The sequence below is a fragment of the Canis lupus genome, chromosome 26, assembly GCF_011100685.1.
Source record: "Canis lupus familiaris isolate Mischka breed German Shepherd chromosome 26, alternate assembly UU_Cfam_GSD_1.0, whole genome shotgun sequence".
In the NCBI taxonomy this organism is placed as follows: Eukaryota; Metazoa; Chordata; class Mammalia; order Carnivora; family Canidae; genus Canis; species Canis lupus.
Window position 1 is genome coordinate 7,060,226 of NC_049247.1, and position 17,773 is coordinate 7,077,998.

The 17,773-nt window shown below is 38.0% G+C and overlaps 1 protein-coding gene across 6 annotated transcripts in view; it reads right to left on the reverse strand.

Annotated features, from left to right (window-relative positions):
• The window catches only part of KNTC1 (kinetochore associated 1), a 79,589-nt gene that overhangs the window by 42,071 nt on the left and 19,745 nt on the right, over positions 1–17,773 (reverse strand). For all 6 annotated transcript variants that reach the window (XM_038574908.1, XM_038574909.1, XM_038574911.1 and 3 more), the window contains exons 12-29: positions 17,438–17,489; positions 16,023–16,121; positions 14,733–14,776; positions 14,566–14,631; positions 14,405–14,480; positions 10,263–10,388; positions 10,083–10,172; positions 9,661–9,714; positions 8,823–8,884; positions 6,957–7,068; positions 5,666–5,809; positions 5,418–5,474; positions 5,224–5,325; positions 2,726–2,845; positions 2,487–2,630; positions 1,666–1,764; positions 921–1,024; positions 413–512 (exon numbers count right to left, since the gene is read on the reverse strand). In XM_038574908.1, coding sequence (XP_038430836.1) covers positions 413–512; positions 921–1,024; positions 1,666–1,764; positions 2,487–2,630; positions 2,726–2,845; positions 5,224–5,325; positions 5,418–5,474; positions 5,666–5,809; positions 6,957–7,068; positions 8,823–8,884; positions 9,661–9,714; positions 10,083–10,172; positions 10,263–10,388; positions 14,405–14,480; positions 14,566–14,631; positions 14,733–14,776; positions 16,023–16,121; positions 17,438–17,489 — 1,651 coding nt within the window. The remainder of the gene's footprint in view (positions 1–412; positions 513–920; positions 1,025–1,665; positions 1,765–2,486; positions 2,631–2,725; positions 2,846–5,223; positions 5,326–5,417; positions 5,475–5,665; positions 5,810–6,956; positions 7,069–8,822; positions 8,885–9,660; positions 9,715–10,082; positions 10,173–10,262; positions 10,389–14,404; positions 14,481–14,565; positions 14,632–14,732; positions 14,777–16,022; positions 16,122–17,437; positions 17,490–17,773) is intronic.

Consider the following 17,773-nt stretch of genomic DNA (forward strand, 5'->3'; position numbering starts at 1 on the left):
TCCATCCTGGGTCTCCAGGATCAGGCCCTGGGCTGGAGGTGGCGCTAAGCTGCTGAGCCACCAGGGCTACCCTTAATGTATTTGTTACGTGTGTATTTATCTTTACTATTCTAATAAACAAAAATTGGATAATTTTTAAAGAAGTCTGTATTTATTTAAATTTTTTTTATTTATATAAGTAATCTCTGTACCCAAAATGGAGCTCAAACTCATTACCCTAAGATCAAGAGTTGCTTGCTCTTGATCTGAGCCAGCCAGGCGCCCCTGAACAACCTATTCATGCTCTAACAAAAGGGAAGTGGTGAAGAACCTAGCTCTGTTAGCCTTTAAGAATATAAAGTCGTCATTCCATTTCCCAAGCTGCCTTCAGAATGGAACAGCAGGGTTCAGACTTTTCAACTACTGTACTTACCATGATTTCCTTGTTTAAGAGATTCACTTCCCTTACGCCATAGCCTCGTAAAAGTTTTTTCATCTCCATTAGTTTGTAACTTTCCTGCAATAACTTGACTCTAAAAGGAAATTTGTTAATATTTTTTAAATGGTTTTTAAAGAAGATTTTATTTATTCATTTCTTTGAGAGAGGGAGAGAGCAAGCCAAGTGCATGAGCAGGAGGGGGCCAGTGAGTGGGCAGAGGGAGAGGCAGAAGCAGACTCTGCACTGAGTTTGGAGCCCGACATGGGGCTTGATTCTAGGACCCCCAGACCACAATCTGAGTGAAAATTAATAGTTGGATGCTCAATTGACTAAGCCACCTAGGCACCCTAGAAATTTGTTGATATTAACATGGATTGTCTTTTTTTTTTTTTTTTTTTAATGAAATACTAAGGGACACAGTAAAGGGCATAAAGCACAAGTGAATGTCCAGTGAAAACATGAGGCTTATCCAACACAACTATCTGGGAGACTGTCATCTTACTTGGGATGGTCCATTTCTAAGTGCTGTCTCACCAGCTGCTCCACAGCTGCACTCCAGGGAACCACTGCCGCATACATTATCTTAAGCACAGCATCGAATATGAGCTACAAAGACACATAACATACTGACCATGAAGAGCCCTTGGATTTATGTTTCGTGCAAATTAATGACACAACCTAATCTATAGTAGAGGTCTTATATCCACTGTGTAGTACTCTGAGAATATCTCCTCTGACTGTAAAATTGTGTATTTGTTCTGATTCTCACGCATAAAGAACAATTTAATTATTTAGAAAAACTGAAAAAAATATTTTCTCTGCTGAAAGTTGTCATATAGCTCTATTTTTTTCTATAGTCTCTAGTCTGTGTTTAAAAATATTTTTCATGGTTTTATTCATACTTTATAATGGTGACCAGTAACAGTGGAAAGTCATAATAAAAGTATGTTATAACATATCAAAAAATGTGTCTGTGTGTGTATAATTATAGAAAAGCCTAGAAATATATGCACCCAATCATCCATGGTAGTTCTTCTAGGGATGGGAATGAGAACATTTTTACTTCTTATTTTCTATAATTAAAGAAAATGGAATTTGTGTGGATTTATTTATTTTTTTATTCTTTTTTTCCCCAAACTTCACGAATTCTCTTTAACAAATATAAGTTGCTTTTGTGATCAGAGAAAAAGTTTTAAGAAGAGATGCAATGCTCAAAAGGAACATCTACTTGGTCACCATTTACTTACATCTGTGTCCGATAAACATCCTATTACTGCCATGGCTTTTGCTTCCCATGCAGTTTCAAAGAGTGAGGTGGACTTTGAGCTACATCTCTTCAATAAATCCTAAAAGGAGATAAACATATATTTTTTTAACTAAAAGCTTTAAATTTCAATCCAAGTTTTAATTTAAAGCTTACTTTCAAAAAGCAGTAACAACACATTTAGGTAAATAGCTTTTATGGATGTGGAAAAAACTACTTAGCCACGAACCTTAAATAATGCTCAAAAACCACAGAATTGCTAAAGCCTTGGCCATTAGTTTAATAAGCTACAATAATCTCATTTGTAGATTCTTCAAGAATGTTTCCTTAAGTTTTCTTTTCTTTTTTTTTTTTTTAAGATTTTATTTATCTATTCATGAGAGACACAGAGAGAGTGAGGCAGAGGCACAGGCAGAGGGAAAAGCAGGCTCCATGCCGGGAGCCCGACGTGGGACTCGATCTCGGGACTCCAGGATCACGCCCCGAGCCAAAGGCAGGTGCCAAACCACTGAGCCACCAGGGATCCCCAAGTTTTCTGTACCATATAGAACTAGTGTACAAAACATTGCTCACATTTGTTGAGCTCACACTTCTATTATTTTACAATAACCAATTGGAGAAAGCCCTAATATTATTCCATTCTCCCCAAGGTTACCAGTCAATCAGCAGTGATTATGCCACATTAACCAATACAACATGCTGCATAAAGCCCCACGGTAAAGCATGACATTCCTTAAAGAGCTAAACGTTTATACAATGACACACACAGATGTAAGGAAAAAAGACTAGATCTAAAGTAGTTACCTCTATGTAGAGCAAGAGAAGTTCCTCCTCTTGTAACCCATGTTCCTGCATATAAACTCTTACAAACTTCTCTAAGACAGAAGGGATCAGCTCTGGGGCTAACACTTTATCAAACATGCGGAACACAATGGTGGTTGTATTCTCCTGGATCGCAAGAGAAAAGTGGCATAGGTCTAAGTTCTAGTCATAGTGGCTGTGATTACAAAATAATAACATTTCTGATAAATCTAGACTTGTACCTTTTCAAAATCAGAGAGAGCCAACTTGCAGTTGTATTTCCTATGCAGTGTGATCAACTCCTGTAAATTATGTACCAAAGTCCTTAACTGACATACTTCCTCTGTGTTTTGATAATCCTTCTAAAACAAAAGTATGAGGGGAAATATACAAGAAGTCAGAATTATTTCAGACAAAATAAAAAATGACCATGATTATGCATATAAGAGGAAATCTGCACCTAATGTCTTCAAATTTTGTAGAATTTTAACTCATTAATACTAGTGCAAATTAACATCAGAATCCAACAGAAATCCAAAAGCAACTTTCTCAAAAACAAAACAAAACAAAACAAACAGAAATATACACATACAGAAAAACTTCAATGTTAGGGGTGCCTGGGTGGCTTAATTAGTTAAGCATCTGACTCTTGATTTTGGCTCATGTCATAATCTCAGGGACCTGGGATTAAAGCCCCATGTCGGGCTCTGAATTGAGCAGAGATTCTGTTTGAGGAGTCTCTCCCTCTCTCTTGCCCCCTGCTTGTGCTCTCTAAAATACATAAATAAATCTTAAAAATAAATAAATAAATAAAAACTTCAATGTAAGTACAACTTTTTCTTTTAAGATTTTTTTGGGGGTTGGGCAGAGGGAGAAAGAATCTTAAGCAGGCTCCACGCCCAATGTGGAGACTGACACAGGGCTCAATCTCACAACCCTGATATCACAATCTGAGCCAAAATCAGAGTTGGATGCTCAACCAACTGAGCCATGCAGGCTTCCCTAAGATTTTATTTTTTTAAGTAATCTCTACACTCGATGAGGGGCTCAAACTTACAATCCCGAGATCGAGAGTCTCATGCTCCACCAACTGAGCCAGCAAGGTGCCCCTGAATGTTAGTGTAGTATTTTATACTTAGTTACAAAAACATCATTTAGATGGCCCTCAATATCCTATCTGTATAAATCAAGACCAGATATAAAGCTGTAACATTTCCTAAATTTAAATACAAGGAACAAAATTTTCAGTATTGGTAAAGACAACAGGGAAAAGAGTAGTATTTTATAGCAAAAAGAAAAAGTTCTTCTATGGAAAGATGTATTATAATGATCAATACACATCACATATTATAATACATATTGACTACATTTATCAATATAATGCTTGAAGAGTATAGAAAAAAATTCCTGTTTCATTTTTAACAGTGTAAAACCAGTATGTATAATTATTGGCAGGAATCTGCTATATAAGAAAGGAGAAAATTTATCATTTAATTTTGGGCCCTAGAAATGTAAAGAATAGGTGTAATTTCATAATGTATATTATGATCATATATAAGGTCATACCTTCTGGTACTTAAATCCTTAATACTTTTGTTTTTTGGGGTTTTGTTTTTGTTTTTGAGAGAGAGAAAGTGAGAACATAAGTGGGGTGAGGGGCAGAAGGAGAAGCAGACTCCCCATTGAACAAGGAGCAAGATGTGGGGCTTAATCCCAGGACCCCGAGATCATGACTTGAGCTGAAGGCAGAAGCTTAACCAACTGAGGCAGCCAGGTACCCTATCCTTAATACTTTTGAGTTGAGATCATACCAGGATATCTCACATATTAGTTCATAAACTAATTTATGGCACCCCGACAAACTTTTCGAAAATACAACAATGTACTTTTTTTCAAATATAATGAATGCTTTCTAGTTTTTAGAAACTTAAAGAGGAAAAAAAATTAACTTAAGAAATTTAGAAGCCAGATAATAAATTCAGTTCATGAACCTCAAATTAACATCAAATATAATATCAGTATTCCTGAGCTTAGTAACATTTCTAGCACTGCAATTTTTTTCAGTCAAAAAGTTCCCAGAACTTTTTTTATTTTTTTATTTTTATTTTTTTTAAGATTTTATTTATTTATTCATAGAGATGCAGAGAGAGAAAGAGAGGCAGAGACAGAAGCAGGCACCATGCAGAGAGCCTGACGTGGGACTCGATCCAGGGTCTCCAGGATCACGCCCTGGGCTACAGGCGGTGCTAAACCACTGCGCTACCGGGCTGCCCCCAGAACTTTCTTTAAATTTGATCTTTTAAAAATTTGGCTAGTACTTAAGCCATAATGGCTATCAGAATGCCTAGGAAATATAATCAGAACTGGGAGTAGTTTGCTGGTTTAAATAATCTTTGAAAACTAATCCTAATGCATTATTAAATTTCATTCATTTAAAGGACTGTGAACTGCTGCCAATGCAGAAAATCCCAACTCTACTACTTCGGAGTATGCTTTATATTGTTTCCTGTTTGGCTGGTTCAATAGAGAAAAGCAAAGCACTAAAATAGGTTGAAGTTCTGATAGGAATATTAGGAAGAAAAAAAGGACATTTTCCTTTTTCGTGAATTTTAAAAGCATACAACAAAAGAACATACAAACAGAAAATTTAAGAAGTGGATATATTTCTAAGTACATGTAAACAAACTATTTAACATAAATTGAATGCTTTATTCCTAAAAATTCATTTTCTATATCATACCAAGGAAATCCAACGCCAAGAAGACACCAATACCAACTCATCCGGCTTTTCTGCTGTAAAAAACACCTTTGCTAGTTGAAGTCCATTTTCTGGCCAGTTTGCCTTTAAAGAGTAACAGAGACCATTAAAAGTAATGTTATATGCCACTGGGAGTGTTTGAAATGTTTTTTAAGGGCTAATTATACTGGTATTACCTTATCAGTTAATTCAAGGTTCCTGGCTGCTTGTTCCAACCATTTTGCAAGAATTTTCTGAAATAGACATATCATTTAAAAATACAATATTCAGCAGATAATCACTAAAATAATTTAAAACCCCCATGATAATCTTTCAACAGAGACACTAAACAAACTACCTGATAATGGTGCCATTTACTATTTGGTGATCTAAGGTAAAGGCTATATTTGAGTCATCCAGAGTAGAAACAATGAAGGCAACTTACCTGCCCTTCAGGTATGGCCCTTCTCACAAAAGGGATCACATCATTTTTAAGCCACGGACAAAGCTTTTGTAAAGAGACTGGTGTAGAAATCGAGTTCAGCAAGTTCTCAAGCATTTTCACATCAAATCTGCTTTCAAAATTTGCCTAAATGATACAGAGTGAGAAATTAAGATCTATTGGACAAATTTAAAAATGACAGCCTCCCCAAAAGGTAAGACCTGTTAGACAGTCATTCCAATAAATATATTACTGACTTAATTATGAGCACTTAAGGGTGATTTACTCTGTACTGATGAGTCGCTGACAGCCACAAATTCCATGAACTCTCATGGCAACAAGTACCAACTAATCAATCAGGTGACAGTGACTGTGGAAATGGCAAAGGAAGGAAAACTTAACAGGAGGTGAAAGTACAATCTTATTTTTTTTTATAAATTTATTTTTTATTGGTGTTCAATTTGCCAACATATAGAATAACACCCAGTGCTCATCCCATCAAGTGGCTCCCTCAGTGACCGTCAGTCACCCAGTCACCCCCACCCCCCGCCCAAAAGTACAATCTTAATAAGCAATGGGTCCATTAATGACATCACACCAAGTTACTTTTTGGAGCTAACAATACCTCCCCAATCAGAGCAGAAGTGCTAATGCACAATCCTTTACCACAATCCCAGCTACAACAGAAACATCCTCTCCACTACTTTTTAAGAAACCCATCAATAGGGCAGCCCAGGTGGCTCAGTGGTTTAGCGCCACCTTTAGCCTAGGGCCTAATCCTGGAGACCCAGGATCGAGTCCGACGTCAGGCTCCCTGCATGGAGCCTGCTTCTCCCTCTGCCTGTGTCCCTGCCTCTCTCTCTGTTTCTATGTCTCTCATGAATAGATAAATAAAATCTTAAAAAAAAAAAAAAAGAAACCCATCAATAAATCATTTAATAACAACATGTTGCTTTTTTTTTTTTTTTAAGATTTTATTTTTAAGTAATCTTCATGCCCATTGTGGGGCCCAAATTCACAACCCAGAGATCAAGAGTCACATGCTCCACTGACTGAGCCAGCCAGGTGACCCAAAATATTGCCTTTTGAGCTAAATTTAGGAGTTAATTAGACTCTGGGATAAAACACGTTTCTAAGGTATCTTCACCTCTAATTTAATATCGTTGGGATAATTTTATCAAACATGCCATTTCCCACTCACACCCGACATCCTTCATCCATGTGTAGACAATGGATTCAATCACTGATCCTAGGTTCCATGAAGCCATTAACAACAAAATGCAAAATAGATTACCTGATGTCGAAGCCAAAGGTACTGTGCACAAACAAGGTTTCCTTCTCTTAGCTGTAAAAAGATATCCTTAAGGTCATCTTCATTATTCAGAAATTCAATCCAAGAACTACCACTGCAAAGTCAGAGGAAAAAAGTTAGTAGTTAAAAAAAAAAAAAATTAAGGTCATATGTTACAAGTGGATACTATTAGACATTTAAACTAGTGGTTTTTGGGCAGCCCAGCTGGCTCAGCGGTTAGCGCCACCTTCAGCCCAGGGCGTGATCCTGGAGACCTGGGATTGAGTCCCACATCAGGTTCCCTGCGTGGAGCCTGCTTCTCTCTCTGCCTGTGTCTCTACCTCTCTCTCTCTTTCTCTCTCATAAATAAATAAAATCTTTAAAAATAAATAAAATAAACTAGTGTTTTTCCCCCTCAAAGTTAAAAAAAAGGGGACGCCTGGGTGGGTCAGAGGTTTAGCGCCTGCCTTCGGCCCAGGGAGTAATCCTGGAGACCCGGGATTGAGTTCCACATTGGGCTCCCTGCATGGAGCCTGCTTTTCCCTCTGCCTATGTCTCTGCCTCTCTTTCTGTGTCTCTCATGAATAAATAAAATCTTTAAAAAAAAAAGTTACAAATATTATAGAGTAAAAAGTAATTTCCTGCTCCTACATTCCTCCCTGAGAGCCATATCTCTTCTTGTAGGTCCTTCCTAAGATAATCACTCTATATACAAGCAATTATTTTAAGTATTTTTTTGAGATTTTATTTATTTATTTGAGAGAAAGCAAGCAATCAAGTGAGAGCAAGAGCCAGGGAAAGGGCAGAGGGAGAGGGAGAAGCAGACTCCCTGCTTAGCAGGAAACCTGATGTGGAACTTGATCCTGGGACCAGGATCACGCCCTGAGCCAAAGGCAGATGCTCAACTGCTGAGCCACCCAGGCATCCCCCCTCATTCATTTTAAAAACATAAAATAATAAGATCACCTGGGTAGCTATATTTATACAACATACAAATATATATATGTATATAAATATATATATTTATACATATATATATTTATATACATATATAATATTTATCCCTTTATTTCCTTTACTCCTCTCTCTCAAAAAAAAAAAAAAAATAGGGCAGCCCCAGTGACGCAGCGGTTTAGCGCCGCCTACAGCCTGGGGTGTGATCCTGGAGACCCGGGATGGAGTCCCGCGTCGGGCTTCCTGTATGGAGGCTGCTTCTCCCTCTGCCTGTGTCTCTGCCTCTCTCTCTCTCTCTCTCTTTCTCTCTCTGTCTCTATGAATAAATAAAATCTTTTTTTTTTTTTGGTAGATAAAGGTTTGTTTAAATAAAATCTTAAATAAATAAATAAATAAATAAATAAAATCTTAAAAAAAAACCCACTACATGATACTGGTGAATGAATAATATAAAATTAACTGAATACAAAGTCCAGAGATAGACAAATACATGTCAGATTATAGCCTCACACTGCAAACAGCAGGAAAGGGGGACTGACTAGCCACAAGAAAAAAATAAAACTTCTATTTATTAATTTGACAATAAGCTAGTATTATCTTTAAGATAATTCTATCTCAAAAAAGATAGTTCTATCTCATATGTGTAGAGAATGATATTCTTGTTGCTTATGTTAGTATATCTAATAGAATCAATTGCCAGAAGTGAAATTGCTAAGGCAAAGATATGTGCATTTAAATTTGCCTTTCAAATGTATCAGTTCCCATAGATGGTGTAGAAGAATGTTCTAAAACCTAGTAGGAAAATAATATTTTCTATCACTCAATTCCCAGAAACACATTCGTTCAAAGTAATACTTTATTCTAGACTAAAACCTAAGTCATCATCTAAAACTGAAAAACAAAGAGTGTACACACCTGAATTTTTCTGGTCCAAATGCTCCATAAAAAGTAGTCAATTTTGCACGAGCCCTTAGAACCTAGAAAGAAATAACCTATTAATCTGAATAGTGTGTGTGAGAAAATTAAAATTAAAAACACCCCAAATTAGGTTTTCTGTTTCAAAGTCTTACACACATGCTCATTTCATCCCATATACCACTTCACATAAATATGACCAAAAAAACCTTGGAATAATGAAAACATTTCCAATCATATTCAATCAATAAAACTGCAGAAGAGAATGCATTTGCACATTGATTATAGATGACCTTCAAAATTAATTAGTTTTCCCATTCATTTATAAATGCCCTTATGGTAAAATCTAGCTGGATTATACCAAAAATTTACTTTTTTTTTTTTAAGATTTTATTTATTTATTCATGAGAGACACACAGAGAGAGAGAGAGAGAGAGGCAGAGACATACGCAGATGGAGTAGCAGGCTCCCTACAAGGAGCCCGATGTGAGACTCAATCCAGCATCCTGGGATCACACCCTGGGCCAAAGGCAGATGTTCAACCGCTGAGCCACCCACGTGTCCCCAAAAATTTACTTTGAAATAAGAATTTAAACCATGATAGTCATCATAACAGCATTTATTTGTGTGCATAACTGATGCCAGACACTACACAAGATGGTTTATATAAATTATCTAACCTGATTTCAAAATAACCCCATAAGTACTATTATTCCCATTTTTCAGTAAGGAAATAAGAATTAAAACAAGTTGCTCTTGAAAAAATACAGGTCTATCTTGAATTGAAAAACATATTGTAAAAGTACATTTATCCTCAAATTAAGTACAATGTAATTACCTCTTTTAAACCATCAGAATAGGTAGGAACAGTTTTATCTTCTTTTTGCAAAAGCTGAGATGAGCAAAGAGAAACAATGTTAGAATATCTGCTGTATTAGTTTTTTTCATGAAAGAAGATAGATTTTCCATGAAAGGAAAACTATCAAATCGCATGAACTGAGATAAATAGTGAATAAAGAAATGACACATCATAAAAAAATAATGCATCTTATGAAAACAGCTCACATGATTTGCCTATCTGTTACACCTTGATTTTAAGGAATATAATTATCAATGGTATCCACAGCTCACTGAGGGGAACGTAGAGCAAAAAATGCACTTTAGAACAGGTCTGCGATTCCTTTTTTTTTTTTTTTTTTTTTTGAGACGGTTTATTTTGCATGAGACAAACTAACAGGTATAGACATTATAAAAACTTACCCTGGTTTTGGCATAATTTAGCATTTCCTGGGTTGTTTCATAGGTTATCCACTGAGCCTCCAAGCAGTAATTCACCACAAATTCATCGTCCTGTTTCAGAAATGTCAGACATAGTAAGGCGACTTAATGTTCACCAGTCCATCAATCTGAATACTCTCATACATGACAGGGAAAACACACCTGGATATTACGGAGATTTTCCTTAGCTTCATCTACGAGTTTCTGCCATTCAGTCGGCTTGCTGGTGTCCGCAGAACTCAAGGCTAGTCTCTCTAATATATCGTTGGATTTCACCTTGTAAACAAGCTATAGTATAAACATGACACATTATTTTTTTAAAATTAATTAATTTATTTATGATAGTCACAGAGAGAGAGAGAGAGAGGCAGAGACACAGGCAGAGGGAGAAGCAGGCTCCATGCACCGGGAGCCCGATGTGGGATTCGATCCCGGGTCTCCAGGATCGCGCCCTGGGCCAAAGGCAGGCGCCAAACCACTGCGCCACCCAGGGATCCCAAACATGACACATTAAAGCAACTTGAAGCAAAATGATGCCTATGCAGGACTTGTTAGGCTACAGGCAATAGATTGTCATGAAAAAAGGCGAAGCCTCATGTGGTCCAGGAATAAATAGTAAAGCAGGTTAAGACTCAGATCACCCAAAGGTAATCCAGATTGCTAAGAGTTACAGAGACCATTGAATCCTGAGTACATGGGGATGCCTGGGTTGCTCAGTGGTTGAGCATCTGCCTTTGGCTCAGGGCGTGATCCTGGAGTTCCGGAATCGAGTCCCACATCAGGCTCCCCATGGGGAGCTTGCCTCTCCCTCTGTCTCTGCCCCTCTCTCTGTATCTATCATGAATAAATAGATACCAAAAAAAAAAAAAGAGCCTTATGTGAATTGCCTCATTTAATTCTCATAAAAACCTGAGCAAGCATTTATGCCTCACCATAACCCTACAGGGTAAATACTAACACTACCGTTATACCATCAAGAAAACCAAGACTCCAGAAAGGGTAAGTAATGCACCTGAAACTATGCAGTTCCAAAGTGACAGAACTGGTTTGTAAAAGATGACCCAAGGGTTATGGTGCATATCTCATTTCCTAAATCTGCCAAAGGTTCTTTAGCAGCTAGAAACAGCATGAGTTAGAAATACACAAAATGGGGTGCCTGGGTGGTTCAGGTGGCTAAGCATCCAAATCTTGGTGTTGGGTCAGGTTATGATCTCAGGGTCGTGAGATTGAACCCCAAATCCCATGTGGGGCTCTGCCCTGGGTGTGGAGCCTGCTTAAGATTCTCTCCCTCCCTCTCCCTCGGCCCCTCCCTAGGCTAACACACTTTCTCTCTTGAAAGAAAAGAAAAGAAAGGAAAGAAAGGAAAGAAAGGAAAGAAAGAAAGAGAGATCCCAAACTTCAGGTTCCTTTTTTGTAAGCAAAATGCTAACTTTGACAATAACCCTGTAATTCTGAAAGCTAAAATGGTACGAAAGTTGGGATGCCTGGGTAGCTCAGTGGTTGAGCATCTGCCTTCTACTCAGGGCATGATCCCAGAGTCCTGGGATCAAGTCCCGCATCAGGCTCCCTACGTGGAGCCTGCTTCTCCCTCTGCCTGTCTCTGCCTCTCTCTTTCTCTATGTCTCATGAATAAATAAATAAAATCTTAAAAAATAAATAAACAAATAAAATGGTAAGGAAGTATAGTTTCTCTACTTGTACTTCTATACTCCCTGAAAACTGCTTTTACTGATCTTGATTATTCACTCCATTCACTTAATTTTATTTTATTTTTTTAAGTAATCTCTACGTCCAACATGGGGCTTGAATTCATGACCCCAAGATCAAGAGTAAACAGGCTCTACTGACTGAGCCAGCCAGACATCCCTACTCTTAAAAAAAAAAAGAAAAAGTTATTATGAAACTTTCAAATGTTCAAAAAGGTAATAAGTCATGTACTCTCAACCTACTTAAAAGTAAATATTACTAATATAGCTTAAGATTTCTTCTCTGCATCCCTAATATATCATCCTCCTTGTCTCAACCAGAAGTATCCATTACTGATTTTGGTGCTTAATATTCCATTAATTTCTCTATGTCTTTACTCATATACCTTTCCAAATACCACACAAAATTATTTCATATGTTTTAAAATGTTACACTTAAAAAATTTTTTTAAGATTTTATTTATTTATTCATGATAGAGAGAGAGAGAGAGAGAGAGAGAGAGAGAGAGGTAGAGACACAGGCAGAGGGAGAAGCAGGCTCCATGCAGGGAGCCTGACATGGAACTCGATCTCGGGACTCCAGGATCAGGCCCTGGGCTGAAGGTGGCGCTAAACCGCCGAGCCACCCAGGCTGCTCCGACACCTCCCAGTTTTAATACTTGATCTTATCTGTAGTATTTGAAACTGCTGATCACTCCCTCCTGAACTCTAAAGTTTCTCTTTCCTTGACTTTTTTTTTTTAAGATTTTGTTTATTTATTATTTGACAGGGAGCAAGAGAGAGAGAGAGAGCAAGCACAAACAGGCAGAGGGAGAGGGAGAAGCAGGCTCCTCACAGAGCAGAGAGCCCAATGTGGGGCTCTATCCTAGAACCCTGAAATCATGACCTGAGACGAAGGCAGACGCTTAACTGACTGAGCCATCCAGGCACCCGTCTTTCCTTGACTTCTATCTACCTCATCTATCTTCTATCATACATTTTTATGGTTTTCCTCCTTCATTCCCAAATATGCAGATATCCCTTCTTCCTTATTCCCTACATGCTGCTATCCCTGGATTTTATCCTAAGATGAGATCTCTCTACTCTACACATTTGCCCGGAGTGGTCTGAGTGGTCACCTAGCATAACCTACCTCTAGATTCAACTAACATCACTCTCAATCTCCTACTAGACAGTCTGATTTCACAAAATCCCTTCCATGCAAGTTTTAGAAAGCAGACCCTTCATCTTTCCCCACTACCTGCTTTTCTGCACATATTTCTCATTTTATGGAGTACCATCCGCAACCCCTGAGTATGCCGAGCCAGAATCCTGTCAGTCCATCTCCTACAGTTGTCCCTCCCTAGGTGTGATGGTTTAGCCCCACTGATTCTCCCTCCTCTGTGCCTCTTGTGTCAGACTTTCCCTCTCGTACATCTTCACTTCACTGCAGTGGCTCAGGTCTCACTCAGAAATCTGTGCAATCTCCCAATTTAGGTCTTTACACCCCTAAATCTGCACCATTCCAAACAATTCTTCAGTTTTACAAAGTGATAGTCTGGGGCACCTGGGTGGCTCAGTAATTGAACATCTGCTTTTGGCTCAGGGCATGATATTGGGGTCCCGGGATAGGGTCCTCCATCAGGCTCCCCACAGGGAGCCTGCTTCTCCCTTCTCCCTTTGCCTATGTCTCTCCCCCTCTCTGTGTGTCTTTCATGAATAAATTAATAAAATTAAAAAAAAATAAGTCATAATCTAATCATCTCCCCATCACTGGTCAATTACAATCTAAATCCTCTGTGATGCACACAAAGTTCCCCAGGCACTGACCACCTACTGCTCCATCATCAGCTCCTTTCACTCCTTTGTGCATACAACCTATTCTCTGCTCCTACCTAGTCAGCAGGAGTTCCTAGAAGCCTCATAAGCCTTTGCTCATGCTGTCTTTCCAGCTAGAATTCCCTTCCTCTTCCTGGACTATCTGGAACATCTTCAAGATCTGACAAAAAGGGATCCCTGGTTGGTTCAGCTGTTTAGCACCTGCCTTTGGCCCAGGGCGTGATCCTGGAGTCCCGGGATCGAGTCCAGCATCAGGCTCCCGGCATGGAGCCTGCCTGTGTCTCTGCCTCTCTCTCCCACCCCCTCTCTCATGAACAAATAAATAAATAAATCTTAAAAAAAAAAAAAAAAAGGGGGATCCCCGGGTGGCGCAGTGGTTTGGCGCCTGCCTTTGGCCCAGGACGCGATCCTGGAGACCCGGGATCGAATCCCATGTCGGGCTCCCGGTGCATGGAGCCTGCTTCTCCCTCTGCCTATGTCTCTGCCTCTCTCTCTCTCTGACTATCATAAATAAATAAAAATTAAAAAAAAAAAAAAGTTCAAAATAATTGTAAAAAAAAAAAAAAAAAGATCTGACAAAAAAATGACCTCCTCTGGGAAATCTTTCTGTCCCAGTACGGTGTCAGTCTCTCCCTTGAATCCTTAGTGTTCTCTGGTCATATTTTAATTATAGGCTTGACCATACTAAATTCCAATTACACTTTACGTGTTTGTCTCCCCAGTCTCTATTACATAAAGAAATGCTTGTTGGATGAACAAATGAATTCATGAAAGAATTACCTCAACATCTAGTCCAAACTGAATAGCAAAGCTCTCAGCTTCAGCAAATCTGTGTTTGTGAAGTAATCGACTCAATCTGACAAGTCAAATAAGAAATTTCAGTAAAATTTTTATTAATCAGGGAACTTAAGGGTAAAGCTTAAAAGAAAACAAGAAGTTACCTGTTTTCTGGTAAAGCTTCTGTAAGACACCTGAGTACCACAAGAGAGATGGAGTCTTCAGACAGTCTGAAAAAAGTTTGCACTGTAAGTGTATTTGTCATTAAGTAAGTAAATTGTAACTTATCTGCTATTTAATGACTTATTTAATAAAACAAAATATGACCTACTTTGAATCATTTTTGCAAATTCCTTCCAGAAGGTATACGGTATCCTACAACAATTAAAAAAAAAAAGTTTAAAATTGAAATACAGAAATAATTCATTTTATAGTTACTAAGAAAACACTGATTTAGGTGAGAATTATCCATCAGTGCATCCTAAATTTACAGCAAAAAAACCACTGGGGAAAAGGATATTCCTGGAGTCTCCAAATAACATCACAGAATTTACTTAACCATTATAAAGGGGGGAGAAAGTACCTTACAATGGAGAAATCTGGTAGAACTGCCCCCAACAAAGTAATCACATTTATCATCACTAATAGTAGGACAAATGGACAGGAGGCCCTTAATATGACACAGTTCAATACAGTATTACCTATGTGGTATCCTTGTCAAGAAAGCTTAGTATGCACCTAATTATGACAACCCAAGTAGAGGGACATTCTACAACATGACAAGCTAGGATTTGGAAAATGTTAAGGTCTTAAAAAAAAAAAAAAACAGGGAACCATTGCAGATTAAAGCAGACTACTGTGTGACCATGACAACAAAATTCCATGCATAATGCTTGAGTAGATACTAGATCAAGAAGAAAAAAAAAGCTTTAAAGTAATTGGCACCACTGGTAAAATCTGGATTTGGATGGTATGTTTCATAATAGTATTGTATTAATGTTAATTTTTCTGAGTGATAATGGCGTTATAGAAGAATGCCCTTATTCTTAGGAGAGATCTGCTGAAGCATTTAGGGGTAACACGCCATGGTGCTTACAAGTAATTTCAAAGGTTTGGAAAAATAGAGAGAGAGAGAGAGAGTACGTGTGTGTGTGACGATGTGAGACAAATGTAATGAATGTTTTTTTAAAAAGATTATAATTAAAACATAAGTCCATAAAAGCAATAACCTTCCCCCCAAACTATCATTCATACTTCCTGTGGAGACAAAAGAAAACTGAACAAGTAGATGATTCAGGTTTTATTTGATTAATATGCTTATTTATTTTCCTTACATGAAGACTGGCCTTTGGCAAGTGTATTTGAAAGCATCTGGTGATAATAAATATAGTTGTAAACATGAGACCTATCCAGGTATTACATACACCAGTTTCCACTCATGTTTAGCTTAAAGTAAAAAATAATAATAATTTTGTTATTTAAATAAACTCTATACCCAGCATGGGGCTCGAACATATGACCCTGAGATCAAGAATTACATGCTCTTTTGACTGAGTCAGCCCCGCACCGCTTAGTCTCCTTAATGTTTTTATTATAAGGTAAAAAATATACATCAACATACTGTGCTAATTCCTGATTGGACCAGAGATGAAATACTAGATACTTCCAAAGAATACAGTATTTCCATCGTAGGTAATGAATAAACCACGAGATTTTTCATCTAAGAAAAACAGAAGAGCAATTAGTTTAGTAGGTCATATAAATCTACAAGACCAAGATAGTACTTCATAATCAAGGACCTATATTAAAACATTCGGTACAAGGCTAAATGCAAAAGACAATTTCATAACTAAGTTAATTACTGTATTATTTAAATGTTATATATGAAATTATGCTCTATTCCATCTTCTGAATCTTTTTTTTTTTTTAAAGATTTTATTTATTCATGAGAGTCACAGAAAGAGAGAGGCAGAGACACAGGCAGAGGGAGAAGTAGGCTCCATGCAGGAAGCCCAACGTGGGACTCGATCCCGGGACTCCAGGACCACACCCTGGGCTGAAGGCTGCGCTAAACTGCTGAGCCACCCAGGCTGCCCGCATCTTCTGAATCTTTTGAATGAAAAACCATATACCTGAAGTTCATTCTACAATTTATATATTTAAGGTAAATTAATTCCTAATAATAGGAGTCACTCTAATGAACATTTCTTGAGGATATTTTTTTTTCTTGCGGATATTTTTAATCCTGCAATGCTCCAATTAGAGCTGAGATTATTTATTTATTTATTTATTTAAAGATTTTATTTCTTTATTCATGAGAGACACAGAGAGAGCAAGAGAGGCAGAGACACAGGGAGAGGGAGAAGCAGGCTCCATGCAGGGAGCCCAATGTGGGACTCGATCCTGGCTTTCCAGGATCACACCCTGGGCTGAAGGCGGCACTAAACTGCTGAGCCACCCGGGCTGCCCATGGAGCTGAGATTTATTTTTAAAAGATTTTATTTCTTTATTTGAGAGAGAGAAAGAGCGAGAGAACACATGAGTAGGGAGAGGAACAGAGGGAGAGCAACAAGCAGACTGCACTGAGTATGGTGCTCAATCTCACAACCCTGAGATCATGACCTGAGCTGAATTCAAGAGTTGGATGCTTAACTGACTGAGCCACTCAAGTGTCCCTCCATTGTTTTTTAATAAGAAAAAAAGAGGGACACCTGGGTGGCTCAGTGGTTGAGCATCTTGCCTTTGGTGCAGGTCATGGTCCTGGGGTCCTGGGACACAGTCCTGCATCAGGCTCCCTGCAGGGAGCCTGCTTCTCCTTCTGCCTATGTCTCTGCCTCTCTCTCGGTCTCTCATGAATAAATAAATAAAATCTTTAAAAAAAAGAAAAAAGAACTCTGCGGTATTATATTTGATTTGTCAAAACTGTGTCAACAAAAAGCTAAATGCTATAGGCACTACTTAACCACTTTCATATTAGCTATGCTATTTCTATCTAACACATAATGTGGACAAATGTGAAATAAAATTTTCAAATACCTTATTAGTAGTAGTTGTCAGAGCTACTAATTTGAGATTTGTAATCCCTTGCCTAAATAAAAGAGGAAAGAAGGTTTAAGTGACTCAAATAAACTTTGCCAAGTTAGATATAAGCTAAGTCAAAGGAATATTCTAAAAGGTGAAAATTGATTCCCATAGAAGACATTGAACCTCATTTCTTCATGTTTATGGCCCCGACTGACACTCTCTAACACAACCATTTGGAGGTTGGTACAGACTATTTGCTCTCAATGAATTTGACCCCCAGTGGAATGGTCCTTACCCTGTCAGTCTGTCCACAGGGTTAGTTAGAATGTAACATATAATGAATGATCA